A 17,200-nucleotide genomic window follows, 5' to 3' on the forward strand; every position below is an offset into this window, starting at 1 on the left:
TTTTTTAGAAAAAGTTGAATACAGAGTGCTCTATTAATTAACAACCATAGTTTACTAAGTAAATTTGATCGATTATCTCTTATTTTCTTTTTGGTTAAGATAATTAGAGCTATCCTAAACAACCTTTTTGAAATTTTTGTGATTATTTTATATTGTAAAATNTGTTCAACTGTATATATATATACAGTATATATATATCCACTAAAAACTTTTAAAAATTATGTTTTTTAGAAAAAGTTGCATACAGAGTGCTCTATTAATTAACAACCATAGTTTACTAAGTAAATTTGATCGATTATCTGTTATTTTCTTTTTGGTTAAGATAATTAGAGCTATCCTAAACAACCTTTTTGAAATTTTTGTGATTATTTTATATTGTAAAATGTTAATATTTGTCTGCNTTTAATATTTGTCTGCATAGAATGAGTTAAAATTGAAACACTAACAATAAAATAACCATGATTATTTAAAAAATAATCCCTTCTGTTCCCTGCATGATAGTGAAGCTTTATGCATTTTCCTCGTCTTCTTTTTGATTTTCCTGATCTAATTAACACCAGAAATAAACTATTTACCCTCTTAGACGCCTACAATATTAATCTTCCTTCCATAGCTAATACTCTTAATTCNGTTAATATTTGTCTGCATAGGATGAGTTAAAATTGAAACACTAACAATAAAATAACCATGATTATTTAAAAAATAATCCCTTCTGTTCCCTGCATGATAGTGAAGCTTTATGCATTTTCCTCGTCTTCTTTTTGATTTTCCTGACCTAATTAACACCAGAAATAAACTATTTACCCTCTTAGACGCCTACAATATTAATCTTCCTTCCATAGCTAATACTCTTAATTCTCGTTCTTCCATTATAATTATTTCCATCATATCTTTCCTGTGGAGTTCCGGCTTTGTCATTTAATCTCTAATTATTTTATTTTATTTACTTATTTGTTAATTTTTTTCTCTTCTTCCATTCTTTCAAATAAAAATTTTAATTTATTAATTTTTCAGTTTGTACATTAAATTCTCTTTAGTTAAAAATAATTTTAATAATGCTTAATTTCTCTATAGTTTTGAGTTTACTAATAATTATTATCGCATTTGTTGTACCAGTATGAAATAGTAATGTTACTGTTTTACTTCTTACTTTTTGTTCTTTGTTTATAATTGGTGTGCTGGTTAATAATTTAATAAAAACTATAAAAAATTTGAAAAGAAAATTTATAATATAAACATATAATACCAACTTTCTAGAAATAATTTGTAGTAATTTGTGTTCTCTACTGATACAGCCTAGTGTTTCGCTAGTGGTTAGGTTATTAGAGTGTGTATATTTCTAAATTGATGAGTATGGACAGTGATGTACAGTCGGGATATATTCTGATTGAATCTGTTAATCTGTAATTAATTGTGATCTACTGATTTATCTTACTAAGTTATTTGTTGATTAATAAATTAATAAACGTGCTTTAAATTTTATGTACAACAAGTGCTAATTAAATACACATTATTTCTGATGTTCTACCTATAACCATCCTACAAATTATTTGATGAACTACGAAAATTTTCCTAGCAAAATTAAATTATAATTAAAAATGATGCATTAATATATTATGGTGGTAATAGGGAATATGTGTACTAATCAGAGTATTAATTTCCAATCGATAACACTGTACTTACCGATGAGAAAGTTATTTGGAAGAAAATATCAATATATTATAGGGCGTAAGGCACGTCGAAGATAAATGATCTACACGCGATAAAAATAAATAACTGGAAGCACAATGAGATTTGAAAAGAATAAGAACGGTCATCACGAGTAAAAAAAGAAGATCGACGGTTTATAAAACGTCCGCCGTGTTTGTGTTTTCTTAGCCATCGTCGTGGAATATCAACAAAATAATAATAATATATGATTTTCCTAACACGTCGAATAAAGCATTAGGGAAAAGTGAGCGCACATCGAATGCACTGCGATTTTGATAAATGTAAAAACTAACTTCTGTACCCTATGTGTGTCTTGATTCGCAATAAAAGAAAAATAAGTAACTATAACAAAAGTGGCCCGCAAGGTCAATAGAAAACAAAAAACAATACCTTCCAACGCAAATATTTTTTTACGAACGTAAAACAAAATCGGCAGACGTTTCGTTTCAGGCTTGAGGCTTTGAGAAATCATACCAAGAAAACATTGTTATATCCATCGATGTGGCAACTTGTTAAAAAATCAGTACTCGTTAAGAAAATAAAACCATTTTACACCTTCATTAGATAATTAAAATGTATAGATTTTTTTAATTCTATTATATCTGTGCCATAACGTTCCAATTACATTAACCAATGTTAGTACAATACACGACATGTTACGCTTATGAGTTAGCAAGTTCATAAAGTCTTTTAAGTCTAACATAATTTGAAGAAAACAACATTAGGTTAATGAGTTAAATCAAAACGTGGGCTTTAGAATAGTCGTGGAACGTCAATTGGAAACACGTTCAATTTTCTCTCGGAGTAAAGAACTTGATAAATAATGTACATCTGTTCAATCTGACGTGATTTACTAACAAAAATTGTCTAGTGAAATTCATGTTTGGATAACACACGTGTACTAATGTACAAATAACGCTGGACAATTTTTTTCTGAAAAAAAATTACGCACTAGTACAATTTAATGTTTACACGTATTTGTGTATTTTTAAATAAAAAATAATATTATAATTTTATTCGAATAGTTAAATTCTTAAGTCGTAGGGGAAATGGTCGTGTCTGATATTTTTGTGGACTATTACAGCTGGTCGCAAATTAGAAATATTTATAAACAATTTCATAATTTAATTAATTCTGTCGCAGTGTAGTTATACGGCGGCTTTTGTATAATTCTGCAGTCAAAATGTGTTTTTTAATCAAAGAACTTTAGTCTACACAAATCGTACACAAAAAACATTACCGAATTAATTATGTACGAGACAGCACTGGTGAGAACGAGAACCATTTAATTGAACGTAATTAGACGCGTACAACGTTTTAACGATTTACTACAGTGTGGCTTTGAGCGTCACATTCATAATATATGTGTATATGTAATTTAGTCACCCGAAGGTTTAACTCAGCAGCGAAATCTTGGACAAATGACGCAATTGTTGAATAATTAAGATAAGGCAGAGCCCAGTTGAACGTTGTGCTCTACTGAAGAGACCAGAAAAGGAAACCGACCGAAAACTTTTACACCCTTCGAAGACTATTAAAACTGTACGTTACATTGTAATGTATTTTAAATCAGCAACTCGCATCAAAGTAAATGCGATTACTGATGTCAAGTGGGCCGGTCGCCGTACTCAATAACATTTCGAATTTTCAAGTACAATGTATTTTCAGAAAAACACATGCTGACAAAAGCACGCCATTGTTTATATCGAATTTTGAAGACTCTTGGCGTTTTTTTCATTATCTACGGCAAAATCGCAGTGTGCCATTTCCACAATACATATTTTGCACTATGCCAACGAAATATAACCGTCACCTGAATAAAATATTATTTCGTTCTATAGTTTTAATAATCAGACAAACCTCTTATAGAACAAAACCTTCTCCGATCATTATTTTGTACGCTTTAACCTACTTGACGATGAGCGCACAACAAATGTCAATAACCTCCAAGGTGATTAATATCCGGTTATTAAAGTATTAGAATAAAATAATAATTTCTGTAAAATTTAAGATTACTTCGTTTATATTGATGGAAAAACACAACTGTACTTTTTACTTGCGCAAACTCGGATTAAGTTACGGGTAGTGTTTTTTTTTTCTAGCTATTGTCACCCGGCAAAAAATAAAAAACTACAGACACACTACTTAATATTAGAGATATGGTGCTACCTTTAGACGAAACTGGTCGATGACTGTAGCCGTTGTGGTTCTCGGTGGTGGACAGTTCGTCCAGTTCCAGTTGGTTCCATACGAGCATGTGCTTGGCGCCGGAGGCAGCCCGGTCGCCGCACGCCGCGGACGTGCTGGGCGGACTCCGGGTACCGCCGAACGACGATTCTGCCTGGACAACGGCGTGGACGCCGGACATGAGACCGATACCGGCATCATCGTCCTCGGACTCTATCCCGCCGCGGCCGCCGCCTCCATCCCAATTGCGGCCAGACATCAGCGCGGACCACCGCCCGACGATACCCTTTCACCAAATCTGATATAATACATTGGTCAGTCCGCCATTGTGTGCTATCTAATGTTCATTACCAAAACGGATCGGATTACACACACACACACACATAGTTATAATGTAATTATTAAATTTTTTTCCAAAGCACTTGACTAAAACGCATACGCGTCATACGCTTGTTTGTTAAGGCCATATATTTTCCGTTTATAAAAAACAAACATGTTGGGTAACACGCTCAATGAAATATTAATTACAAAAGTTGGAATGAGTGTTTTACAAATGTCGTTCATATTTATTACACAAAGCAATCCAATAAATTTTGGCGCGCATTTAACTATCTATGTAGTATGTCATGTTTACACGAGGAACAGCTAAATTTGTATATTTTTTATCGACTCAACAATTTTTTTATATATACAACATTAATAATTAGTCGAAAAGTTATACTTTTCAAGTAAGAAAATGTTTAATTTATAGATAAAATTAAATTTACCATATTGTATTGTCACGTTTACCTATTCGTTCAATTGCGAAACACCAACAAATTGTTAAGTCATACCTATATTGCAAATCAATTAACGAACTTCATTAAACCCCAATGCAAGAACCGAGAATTTAATACGCAGCTGTAATTGCAATTAACACTATTGTCACTTGCAGTTCCGATGCAGTTATTATGGAGCAAAAAGGATGTAAAGTCATTAATTATTAACGAGATTCGATCACACTGTTCTCTTACACAACTCTATGCCAATTAATTATCTAGTTAAAACAAATAAGTTTATTACCCAAACGCCGTTAATAAAGCTAAAGCGCTATAAAAACATTAATAGGTAGTGGAAAAACACTCGGATATGTAAGTGAATCTCAAGTGTTGTTATTCTACTTCAACACGACGATTGATACAAAAAAAAAATGATTTTTTTATTGTTCGCCTAACGTTAATAAAAACATTGCATAAATTTTGTACGCATAAAAATATTACAATTTATATTTTTGGCGTCCAAGTCTAATGCAATTTGGACGCTTACCAATCTGTGTACAATTATGAAATATTTATAAATATTCATTTGATTAGCTTTGCCGCGGATTCTGAAAAACAATTCGGTCGAGGGACACACGACATACGGTGGAAAAGTCATTACTAAAGGCCGTTACGGGACGATAGAAAATGAATCTGTATATTGATCCGACTAATGGTTAGCTGTGCTGTTTGACGGCAGTTAAATCCTGTCAGGTCGTTCTGGCCGTTCCGAAATCGTTGGCTTAAATTAACGACCGCCGGACTTTTCTGTCTAAACTTAGATGGCAAGCGGCGATTCGATTATTGTCATGGTCGGACAGGCCATCGGCTGCAGTAGACGAGCCGGATGGAAACGGAGTAGAAAAACACACCGGCAGACCATTGTGACTGACAACTGAATTGCTCAGTTTCTCGTTCAGATCGATAGTCGAAAATCGTTGAGTCCACCGACGTGGTTATGTTATGCGGTCGGTCGAGATGGGAAAAAACTTCACGAAAAAAAAAAATGATTGCTTTTGACCTTTTGCGGTGAATAACGTTAACAAATACCGTGTACCGTTCTACCTCAGTTGTTAATTATTTAATTTGCAAGGTACGAATGCACAATGGGACACAATTAAATTTTATCCGACTCTGGTGAAATTATAACAACGTCGAATGAAATGAAAATTGGATCCACCAAGTTCATTAATTTCTATATGTATGGACACCCAAAGTGTAATAAAACACTAACAACCGAAATAGAACGACAGAAGAGAAAAAATGTTTATTAATTAGTTTTTGGCGAGTTAATTCAACGGGCGATGCTCACGACACTATTTATTTTGTGCGGTGTACTTATCGATGGTGGCGTGTTGGCTGAAGAATGGCGACTTGGGAATTGTTTAAAAAATTAAGAAAAAGCAAAAAAATGTACAGTACAGCGATTTGGTGGTATTATAATTTGCTAACTCTCCGACCGTTTGGATGTTTGACCAGCTTTTCTTGTTTTAGTTTTAACAGTAAACGATGGGAAAGGGAACGGTCGAACACGTTGCAGCGGATTCGACAATACACTCGAGTAATCTTTGTTTCAACATTGTTTGCCGTTTGTATGTCAAGCACATCGACTCGCACATTACAAAGAGAGGCTTGCAGATATAACACGAATTAGTCGGTTTTTCAGCATATTTTACCGATATTGCAGGCCACAACTTGGGGGGGGGGCACAACAATTAGGCTGAATGTGGAAACATCTGTGTATTGGCCAAAAACAGAATTTATTATTACTCGAATTATTCGTCCCAGGCGAACAATTAAAATTGTCACAATAAACTATTACAGTAGCACATGATAGTATATTAACCGAGCCAAAGTGTTGGCGATCGTGCGGTTCTATACCACCACCTACACACACGGGCTTTTCATTTGCGAAATGCACCACCAACAACACTGATCACTTACACCGAATACATAAAAAATGATAAAACTGTATTTATCTTTATCAATAGGACACCATAGGATTGCATGGGATTGGCTTATATTTTGTATTTTGCTCGCGTTAGTTGTCAGAATGCGACACCTAAACTAAAAGGTTCTATATCATTATTTTATTATTTTACAGGAGAGCGTTTTTAGATTTTGCAAATTTTTGTAATGAAAAATCAAAAAAATTATATAGCATGAATAATTTAAATATTATAATTATCAAAACAACGAAAAATAGTCTTTGAACATTTTGCTCTAGAGTAATAAGGTTCTATAGGTAGAATTTTCCTCAATATTATTCATCTTAATGGATAGAATATTTTAATTTAAACAATTTTTTGAAACATTGAACGTTACGCTTTGAAAAAAATATATATCATCATCCCACAGTTAAATACTCAATCAAATAAATTATCGGAGAGGAGTAGGTGTTAATCCAAAATCATATGTATGATAAGACAGTGAGTATGTGACGCTTTTCTCTTTACAGTAAATTTTTAATACTTCGCATGTTAAACCGTGGGAACCAAAAACTTATGAAAAATGTATGACAGCATGACAATAATCAATAAAAACAGATAATATTAACTAGCTGGCCGATAATTCAAACAATTTATTTAAATTAATTAATTTTTACAGAAAATTATAAAGGGTTAAATAAATAAAAAAACAATATCCACAAACGTAATTTTTTCAAAAACTTTAACAATACAATATTCTTAAGAGATGTTTCGGCGGTGGTACTCAGAAAATACGGATGAGAAAAAAATAAACAAGCAAGTCAAAAAGTATTTTTATGACTAACAATCTTAAGGCCGAGAGATGATGAGACTACCTATTCTACTAGTGCCAATAATTGAAACTTCAAGCGTCGTATTTCCACTTCGCCAATAATAACGTGCACAAGCATAAAAGTTTATTTCTATTTTTGTTTTTCTGTCATTCGTTTAGACAGTAGTAACACTACCATGTTTTTTTACCTCAATTCCGAGCTAAGCAAACTATTATAACATAAATAAATTCATTTTAGATGATGTTACACCAGATTTTATTATTTTTAATTATCAAGAAACCTTTTAAGATAATGTACAGAGTATAATTTTATTTCCAAAGCAAGTCCTTAACATCTTGTTGTGAAAGTTTAAAATTAAGTAGTTAGCTATTATAAAAACTTAAAAGAAATAAGTCTTTCGTGGGATTTAAAAAAGGTTTAAACATTTTTAAGACCTTATGGGTTTATACCAAAAGGATACGTGGCATTACTCTACTAAGATGTCATGGAAAATTTCTTTTTTTTTTTAACAATTTTTTTTAGACACATTACATAAGTTGAAACAAACATTTTCATTCATATATATATATTAAATCGATAAAATCTATCTTTGAAAAGGTGTATTCAAATAAAAGCTTAAATTTTAGAAAAAACACTTTCGGAATGAAAATTGAATACTAGAGAGACATTCTCTGAATATAATCATTGCGAATGGAAATTTTAACACAACTCACAAGGTTCATTTCAGGTCAAGTGAATTATATATACGCGTATTAAGCCCCAGATGGTATTCTAAGTAGATATTGTCACAAGCCTTTGAACAATGCTTTTCCCGTAGTCAATACAGGTAATGTGGCTGAACCCGTTCTCGTCATACGTTTGAGATTGTTTGGCACAACAAATAAGGATTTTGCATACAAAACATATATTTAATTTGCTCAGTAATTAGGCGTGAGCAGTTGTGTATTGTACACAGTAAACAATTGAAAAACTCTGTTATGTAATAAATCTGTCGATACTCTACAACAATAATTCCCATTGAAAATTGAACTTTGAGATGTCAATCCTTAAACAATAAATTTGTGCCGTTATTAATGCGAAACCGACAAAAATCCTAGTGACAACCATTTACGTTACAGAACTATACCATACTACCCCTCCGCCATAGTTATCGGCCCAATATGGTACGACTAGTACGCGACAAAAGAACTTTGTTACATTCCGGTTCTGTTGCACGAGGTTCGCATTATAAAATGACACTTCATTAATAAATCCAGAGAATAAAAAAGTACTAAAAAACGTGTCAAACTTATTCGCCACTGCGAACAATATGGTCAAATGACTCTAACAAGATTTGTTATATTTCTTGAAAATTGTTTTTTTTTTCTCTGTAACATTAGCCATTAAGACTTATGTGTTCAGGTATACTTTTATTTTGCTTAACAACTTAGATGTTACCAACAGAACCCTCTTAAATTAATTACAATTTTTACTAGATTTCATCAAAGAGAGTTTACTAGGGACAACACGCATTGGTTTTCAATCAAACATATTGATGCAGTGCCAAAATCAACGTTTGGATGACGGACAGAAGATGTATGGTGTTTGAGAAAATATAGTGACAAGCAGAATTTATAAATATGTGTAATAAATCTAATGCGCGTAATTTATGATCACGTAAAAACTTAAAATAAATGATAGAAATCGTTCGATATAAAAAACTATTAACCGTTTTTCTTTGATTAATCAACATTGATTTCTTATAAACAATAAACGTCAATAGTATTTAGATTGAATTCATTCCATTAATGATAATAAATGATATTTTTAATTGGTTTGATAGCACTTTGGCTGTTTAAACGTTTGCCGAAATCAAATAACGATTTAAAACTATTTCAAAGGCCTTGTTTACATAGCTCTTACATAATTCAAGATAGAAGCAGCCGTTGTTTAAACATTTTATTGCTGTTGACTTTCGAATAATGAACACAGTTAAATACCAAAATAACAACTGTTCAGATAGCCGATAAATGTGCTGATGTCAGCGGACCTAATAGGAGTAGTTTAAAGCTAAGTGAAGACGATTATTATCAACATAAATAACCAGGTAAAATGATATCGTTGGTGAACGATCTTAAATTTCGGTGTATTGAATTTGTTGTGCACAAAACACACAGCGATTGTGAGAAATCGCAAACTCACAAAAGTTAGCACGACAATGAATAAAATGTGTAAACTTTAAAAGTTTAAGTTGCAATAAAATATATAATAATAGCATTAAGAAATCCTACACAATAGTACTTTATTCTAAAAAAAGGTGGCTTAAGTTTTTATTAAAATATAATAGTTTATTAGTGCAATGAAAAATCAGAGGTCTATAAAAATGTGTATAATCTTTTTTTAATTTAGGTATCTCACTTATTTTACTTAGAATTTTCTTATGGTTTTCTGTAAAATATCACGAGAATTCTTTAGCAGTATACAAAACAGTAAGGCTAACATATTATTTGTTAAAAAAAATAAATAAATTCAACTTGCAAAGCCGTTTTGCCTGATTACGTTCACTTTTTTTAATTAAAGGTGCAGGTTTTGTCTATAGAAATATAAAATGGTTTTTTCATTAATAAAGGGATTTAAAAAACACTCGGTTAGCAAAATAGTCGCGCGTTGACGGACAACGGCGATAGGTTAAGTGACAAACAAGTAATTTCTAAGCCCAAAATTGTATTAAGACTTGTTCTAAAGCATTTATTTTACAACTATATTCTGACTGCGGCAGCATAGAAGGTTAGTTTTATGAGAAAACTTTTAAACATTCCATTTTGAGACATTTGTTAAAAAATTCGCACGCCAGAATTATTTCCAATACAGTTTTTTAACCTCATTAACAACAATTGATTTTATTTTTATTCATTTAATAAATTGCACTGGCACTATTCAGTAAAACTAATCGTCACGACTTCGTCATAATAAGACATATAAAAATATTTTATCGAATAATATGCAGAGAATAAAACGTTTGAGGCGACCGAAAATAAGCAAACGGATTAGGGCAAGTTTTAGTTAAATCAAGAACCTGTTATAGGCCCGTTGAACTTAATTTCATTCAGTATTTGCGTTTAAAGCTTTTTTTTAAAATTGTTCATAACGGTATTGCGTTAAAAAAAAATAAATCTCGCCCTAAGGAAAAAAAATGAACGGCTTTTATTTTTATAGTATCGTTTTAATGATCTTTTTCTGGGTTTTAAAAGTTTTGATGCCGTCTACGTAGCAAGCTCCACGCACTGTATGTTAAACGATATTTCGGCTGTAATTATAAATTACAGTTAAGATATTTATATAGTCTTATTAAAAGTCCAAGGTCTATACCTACGCTTCAAAATCCGCAGCAAAAATTTGAGTTTATTTTGCACAACTGGTGTTTAGTTAAGGCCGATTTGTTGACAAAAATTAAAAGCTTTCAACAAACATTAACGTTAATTGATGTGTTGTTTAGACGTGATCTAAGAGACTATAAATCCACAATGAACGCATTAAATATTGACGCTTACTGAAATATAAAACCCGACACGGTAATTGTTAGAATAATTGAAGTTGGACGAAAAATAATAGACCGAGTTTTTACAATAAAATCAAAAACTGATGGAAAATAAAAGCTGATTTTAATAAATTATACGTTACGCATTATTTGAAAAAAAAAAAACGCGATTTCCGGTCACGAAACAATAACAATAATATTATTTCTTCTCTTTAACATTTATTTAAATTTAACGATTACACGGTTAATTATCGACTCGGTTATGGCGTAAGCAAATATTTTAACGCTACGTTAAATATTTGATTGCGGTATACCTTCGAATGCGCTCATTATGTCGTAGGCCTACTGAAGACCACGTGCCACCCTCGTCCCGCTGTTGAGCTCTTCTAAACACTATGAAACAAGGTAAAAAAAAAAAAAAAACAATAAACGTGTAATAAAACGACAAGCATCGCTATTGATTTTGTTTCGCCTCAATTTATTTTAGTCAGCACGTGATAAGAAAGTTTTAAACTTGATAAATTAACATTGCCTACGCCGTGCCGTTATTTATGACGTCACCCATTGTTAGCGTTCAGACCGAAGTGGTCAATACTAATAGTTACTACTATTATTATTGCAATGGTATTTTTAGCCTTCTTTTTATAGCACCTCGCGGTGCACGGAAAAAAGCGACGGCGAAAAATACTGAATGTGAAGGGTCGCCACATCAATCGATTTGACAACGTCGGAGGCCACATAAAGTTTCGAAATCGTAACGGACCCGGCGAGCATATGCAAAATAACGTTGTACAAGTGCCTTGGAATATTTTCACATCGACAACAATAGTTAAATGGAATAGTTACATGTAATGTGGACACGCAGAGTTCATGTACGGCAGCCGTACCGTTGCCGGTGGCGTTGACTAAACCCACGACGACAGCACCACCACATGTCGACGACCACGTCGACGGCGGTACGCACACAGCGGGTAAACCGGTGACGGCGATCGAGAGTTGCGTGTAGTGGACGAAGACAACGCGGCACAATATCGAAACGTAGGGACACACACGCGGGCTATTTGGTCTGCACACTCACCGGGTGCTGCTGGATAGCGCACAGGGCCGCGGCGGACTAGCCGCCGGTTAGGATTCCGTCGTCGCACGGCCCGGCGGCGCTTGCGTGCATGGCGGCTCATCGATCGACTCTGCCAAAGTCCCTTCTACACCCACTGCCGCCGCCACCGCCGCCGCCGCCGCCACAAGGTTGCCGTAATACATGTACTGGTGTGTGTGGCCTCGCGTGTCTGCCGCCACCACCTCTACCGCCACTGGATTCCTTTGCTAAATCTCAGCGCACGGCTTCTTAACGTGTATCGTCACGTGGTGGGCCCAATCACTTTGTATGATTGGATTTCGACTTTTGCCAACACTTTGTAACATTATAGTTACTGCGAGGCAATACCGATTGGACTCAAAGGCTGTAGCGAAAAAGTGGTAGGCAATTCGCTCAGGACGGGACGAGTTATCGCAACATGCACAAGTTTATAGGCTAGTGCGTTTGGCCCTTGACCGGAATTTTCCCGTGAAGTTAGAAAAATACTTAAATCTGTTGATGGGATTATAACACTTGAGGGTGCCGTTGACGAGGCTACCCGGAAAGGTTGTGCGTAAAAGCAACGGCAAACGGCGTACGCAACAGAAAAGTTAGTTCTAAACGTTCATACAAACTTTTGTCAAGTAACGGTTAAAAAAAATCAAAATTAAATCGAGTGGGGATGAATTTCGGCTAGCAAAAAAAGGCTCGACATTGTTCTTCGTGAAAACTATTTCCGTCGAAAAAAAATTAAACGGTTAAATTCCAAACTACCGGAATTCATTGCACTAGTAACCATCTAAAAGATAATATTTGTACTTGTGGCTTTGTGGTGAACAAAAGCAGAGGAGTTTAAAAAAATCCCATTCAAAAAAACAGAAAGTTTGCTGTCGCTTTTATAAGTATATCTAGGGGACATTATCCGCCATAAATACTTCCACGCGAAATGTAATATAATAAATAAAAGAATAATTATTTTTTATCACTGTTTGATAAATTATTAATGAATTCTACGATGATAAATGTTTAGACGTAATAAGTTAATAAAAATTATAATTAATTTTCTATAAAATCTGGATAAATGCATTTCGAAATAACAAACTGCAATAGTTTCTACTTTCTTTGTAGCGAGACCAATTTAAATTCTTGAATCTTCATTTGAGAACAATAAATTTTATAATTTAAAATACACTCTAATGATTTTTGTGTAGAACAATTCAACTATTAATATTTGTATTAACGATTACCTAAAATATTACTTACAATAAATAAATCAAGCGGTTTGTGGTGTACATATATTTTTATCTAATAAAATTATGACCAGCATAATAATTTAACTCTCAGTTACTATTTTTAATATTAATGACCGCTAACTCGGGCAAATATACTTCTTTTGTTTGTTTTTTTTTTTTTTGCGTTAAATGGATTCCGTGAAACTGAATACATTGTTTAAATAATATTCTTTTATTGTTTCATAAAATTTTTTTCTAAACATATTCTGCGTAGCTTCCAAACGGAACACACACGTATATTTATAACGTACTTTTGTTGAAAACTGTAAGTATTCAACAAAAGGCTTGTCGTTTAATATATTTACACTTCAAAGTATGCGGCTTGAATAATAGTGAAGTAGGTATAGTAAGTTAAACAATTATCGCTATTATACAATTACAGTTTGTTTGTGTAACAAACAGAATAGAATTGTCATGAGTTTTCCATTATATTAAGACCTAAGCTTCGATTGTAGTGTAATTTCTGGCCGCCTTTTATAATACGAAAATATTACCCGTGAAAATTACCGAAACAATTTCATAAATTGTTTCAAACATAATTTGACTTGATTCCTTCGTATAAATAAATAAATAGTTTTTAGCCAATTAAGGGCAATTTCACATATTTTTTAAACTACAATTTGTTCAACACTTGAATTTTTGTTTCTATTTTTCCAAGTCGATTTCTAAGGTAAATGGAATTAAGTAGCGACAAAAAATTACTATATTATATAGACGCAGAATCGACTGCGATTTTTGAAATAGACACAACACTTACCACTATGTTCACTAACTCAAAAAATAAATACATACATATTTGTGCAATTATTTTAACATCTATTTATTGGGCGAATCGTGTGAAAATATTTTACTGGCGTTAAAGCTCCGAACGTTCTCATTAAAAGTATTGTATTTAAGTGTGCAAGTGTCGAACGAGACACGAATGCTTTGGGAAATGTTTGTTCGTGTAAACACTAACAGCGAGCAGAGAGTATAACTAAAACGGAACGATTATGTGTTTCGGTTGCGCGGAATAAAAATCCCGTGCAAGTAGAGCCTGTGCGTACAAATGTTACTTAACGCATAATGAAGTAATCAATATCTACACAATGCCATCATCAGAACCCGGAAAGGTGTGCAGTATCATCGGACGAGGTATACATTTTTCGCATATGATCAATTACCTTATCGACCCGTATGGCTCTTTGTTGAATACGAACAGGAGAGCTTTGTCAACGGTGAAAATTGATACGATTTCTACGGTTTGATAAATATTAATTAACGCGAAGAATTTCCACTCCCACACGTCGGTAATGAGACAATGCGAGCTTTTTCATTGTTTCGTGTGCTATCCTAGACGTGCCTAACAGGCAGTTCACGAGCACACAGATAATTTACATATTACCTACGCTGGAACAAAGTGTGTGTGTCGTTGGAACTAGTATCGATCATGTGTTTCATTACGCACTAAAAAAGATGTCGAGTAAAACAATTGAAATTGCCATTATCTCCGTCGCCGCTACAACAACAATAATAAGCCTCCCGCAGTTTTTTACTTGGTCGATTGAATAATAGATTTTGGTGTTTTGCACCGAGTTTTTGTTATATAAATAGGTGAATAACATTGCACATGGGTCACAGGAAAATTGATTTTCTTACAATTTATATGTCCACATGGAAACGATTTAATGTAAAGAACAACAATATCTAATTTATATTGTTTGATTTTTATTACGGCCGGGTTGTGCTCTTAACAGTAATTCAGTCAACAAAACAATGACAAAACTCCATTATTTAATAACTAAAAAAATTTTGCCCCCCTCATATAAATTCTTGATCTGCTTCGTAATTATTATTTTATACGTACAATTTTTTACATATATCAATTTTCATATGCCTATAATATCTATTGTGAGATTTTTTTTACACATATGATTAAATAACAATTTTTATGTCCTAATTAAATAGCAAAATAAATTATATGGTATTCATAACATCTGATATCATATCAGATTGCCTCGACAATGACGATGACCAAGATATTACACCATTATTTGAAAAAAAACTTAAAAGTCGAGTTACCGTCTAAAATTAATGTTAGATATTAATAATTAGGGCCAACGGAATTATACTAGTTTTGATAAAAATAAGCCATTTTTCTACTGTAATAGACCTAATCGTAGTTAAAGTAATTCGACGATACCATAGAATGCAAGTATTGTGTAACCACATAATAGAACTATTATAAAATACCGTCTGTAGTATAACATAAAGCAATTATTTAAGCTATTTTCTTTCTTTTTTTTTGTCGGACAATGCCTGCCAGCTACAGTCTGGACTTAAAGAGCACATAATTTAATAGTATGTTATTGTGTTGATATAGTATTAATTAAGTATATACTTGCAGTAAACTAACATTTTAATAGCAAAAAAACAACGTGTGAACACATATTTGTTATCTCAGATCAACGAAACTAAATCGATTAAATAGTTTAGGCAATGATACATCTTTACTTAATTTTTTGAGTGACCTCTTTTTTTTTGCAAAGAACCTGCTAAACGTATTTATTGCTTCGTTTATACATTCTAATTTACCTCTTATTGTTAACACAGTAAACACTAACAATACGCGATTAAAAAGTTAAAAGTTCATTTTTGCCTTAGATACTATTTTCTCAATTATTTTTCATTACTACTTTTAGTTGCACGGAATTCGATTAACCAATGCAAAATGGACTTTAGTGTTGCGAGTTGGCGAAATACAAGAGTTGGCAATAGTCTAATACATCCCTTTGATTAATAATCGTTATCCTTATTACGTTCGAGAGATGTAACGATTTAACTGGGGTACAAACGGACGTGGGTGCGGTTTCTGTGTTTATATATGTTATAAATTCTCATTAATACGGCATTAATTAAGTGTGCCAACCCTTGCGAATCTGACAACGGTTCGGAAAGCCATCATTTATTTTTTTGTTGATATCATATAGATTTGAAAGTCGTCGGATATATTTACCCTCATCGCGATTATTATTACAAGCTGTAGGAAACACATACTCGTTTTGAAAACTAAACGTTCTCGAAATGTCAATATCTTAAATCCCACAAGACTACTTGTAAACGAAACATTGTAACAAATAATTTACGATATTTTACACGACATAAGCCGTTGACGTTCCGCTTGATTTTCTGCACGACAGTAAAAACAAATATAATGGTACGACCGTTAGACGACAAAGGCGACAACGGTCTTAATTGTAATAGAGTTAAACACAGCGCTGTAATAATTTCTATTGGGCCATTTTTTTAATTCAGTCAATTCAAATTGCTATCCAAGGGCTGCGGTTCGAATTTAATGCTGTGAAATCGGTAGCGTTTATTGTTTTATGACAATAATTAAAATGCAAAACTCTTTCCGAAAACCGTAAAACGTTGTCTTGTACATAATTGGAATTCGCTACACAAAAGGTCAAATGATTCGTTCTATTGTTTTCACACGGTGTTTCCAACGAAATATCTACGCCCACAAATGTATTCAAAAGAAGAACAGTAGAGCGTTCATTTAAATATAATAATAACAATAATGGTACATTATTATGTACTATTCATAACCCGCCGCTTGCACTACGGAAACATTCTTGGGATGGGTCGGCACCAGTCAAGACGAGGGGAGTTCACGATTTTGCACGTGATCGATCTACAAATCCACGGTCAAGGTCAGCTACGAAGAAGTCGCAGCCGCCTATGATAGTATGCTAGTCACAAATAGACAATAGTGTACATAGACGAGCAAAACGTTACACGAATAACATTAAACTGCCCCTAATGTGTAGAGTATACGGAGACGGCGCGGTATGTTGAACCGAAAAATATAAAACCCCA

General features: G+C 33.2%; 1 protein-coding gene across 2 annotated transcripts in view; it reads right to left on the reverse strand.

The window, feature by feature from the left end:
- The window catches only part of LOC126907929 (putative inorganic phosphate cotransporter), a 44,228-nt gene that overhangs the window by 15,745 nt on the left and 11,283 nt on the right, over nucleotides 1-17,200 (reverse strand). Inside the window, exons 1-2 of one of the 2 annotated variants that reach the window (XM_050689636.1) lie at nucleotides 11,819-12,097; nucleotides 3,880-4,234 (exon numbers count right to left, since the gene is read on the reverse strand). The exons of the other annotated variant lie outside the window; for it this stretch is intronic. Coding sequence (XP_050545593.1) covers nucleotides 3,880-4,156 — 277 coding nt within the window. The 5' untranslated portion in view covers nucleotides 4,157-4,234; nucleotides 11,819-12,097. Of the gene's footprint in view, nucleotides 1-3,879; nucleotides 4,235-11,818; nucleotides 12,098-17,200 lie in introns of those variants that run through there. 2 annotated transcript variants of the gene reach the window in all.

The sequence above is a fragment of the Daktulosphaira vitifoliae genome, unplaced genomic scaffold (genome assembly GCF_025091365.1).
Source record: "Daktulosphaira vitifoliae isolate Bord-2020 unplaced genomic scaffold, ASM2509136v1 Scaffold_5, whole genome shotgun sequence".
NCBI lineage: Eukaryota > Metazoa > Arthropoda > Insecta > Hemiptera > Phylloxeridae > Daktulosphaira > Daktulosphaira vitifoliae.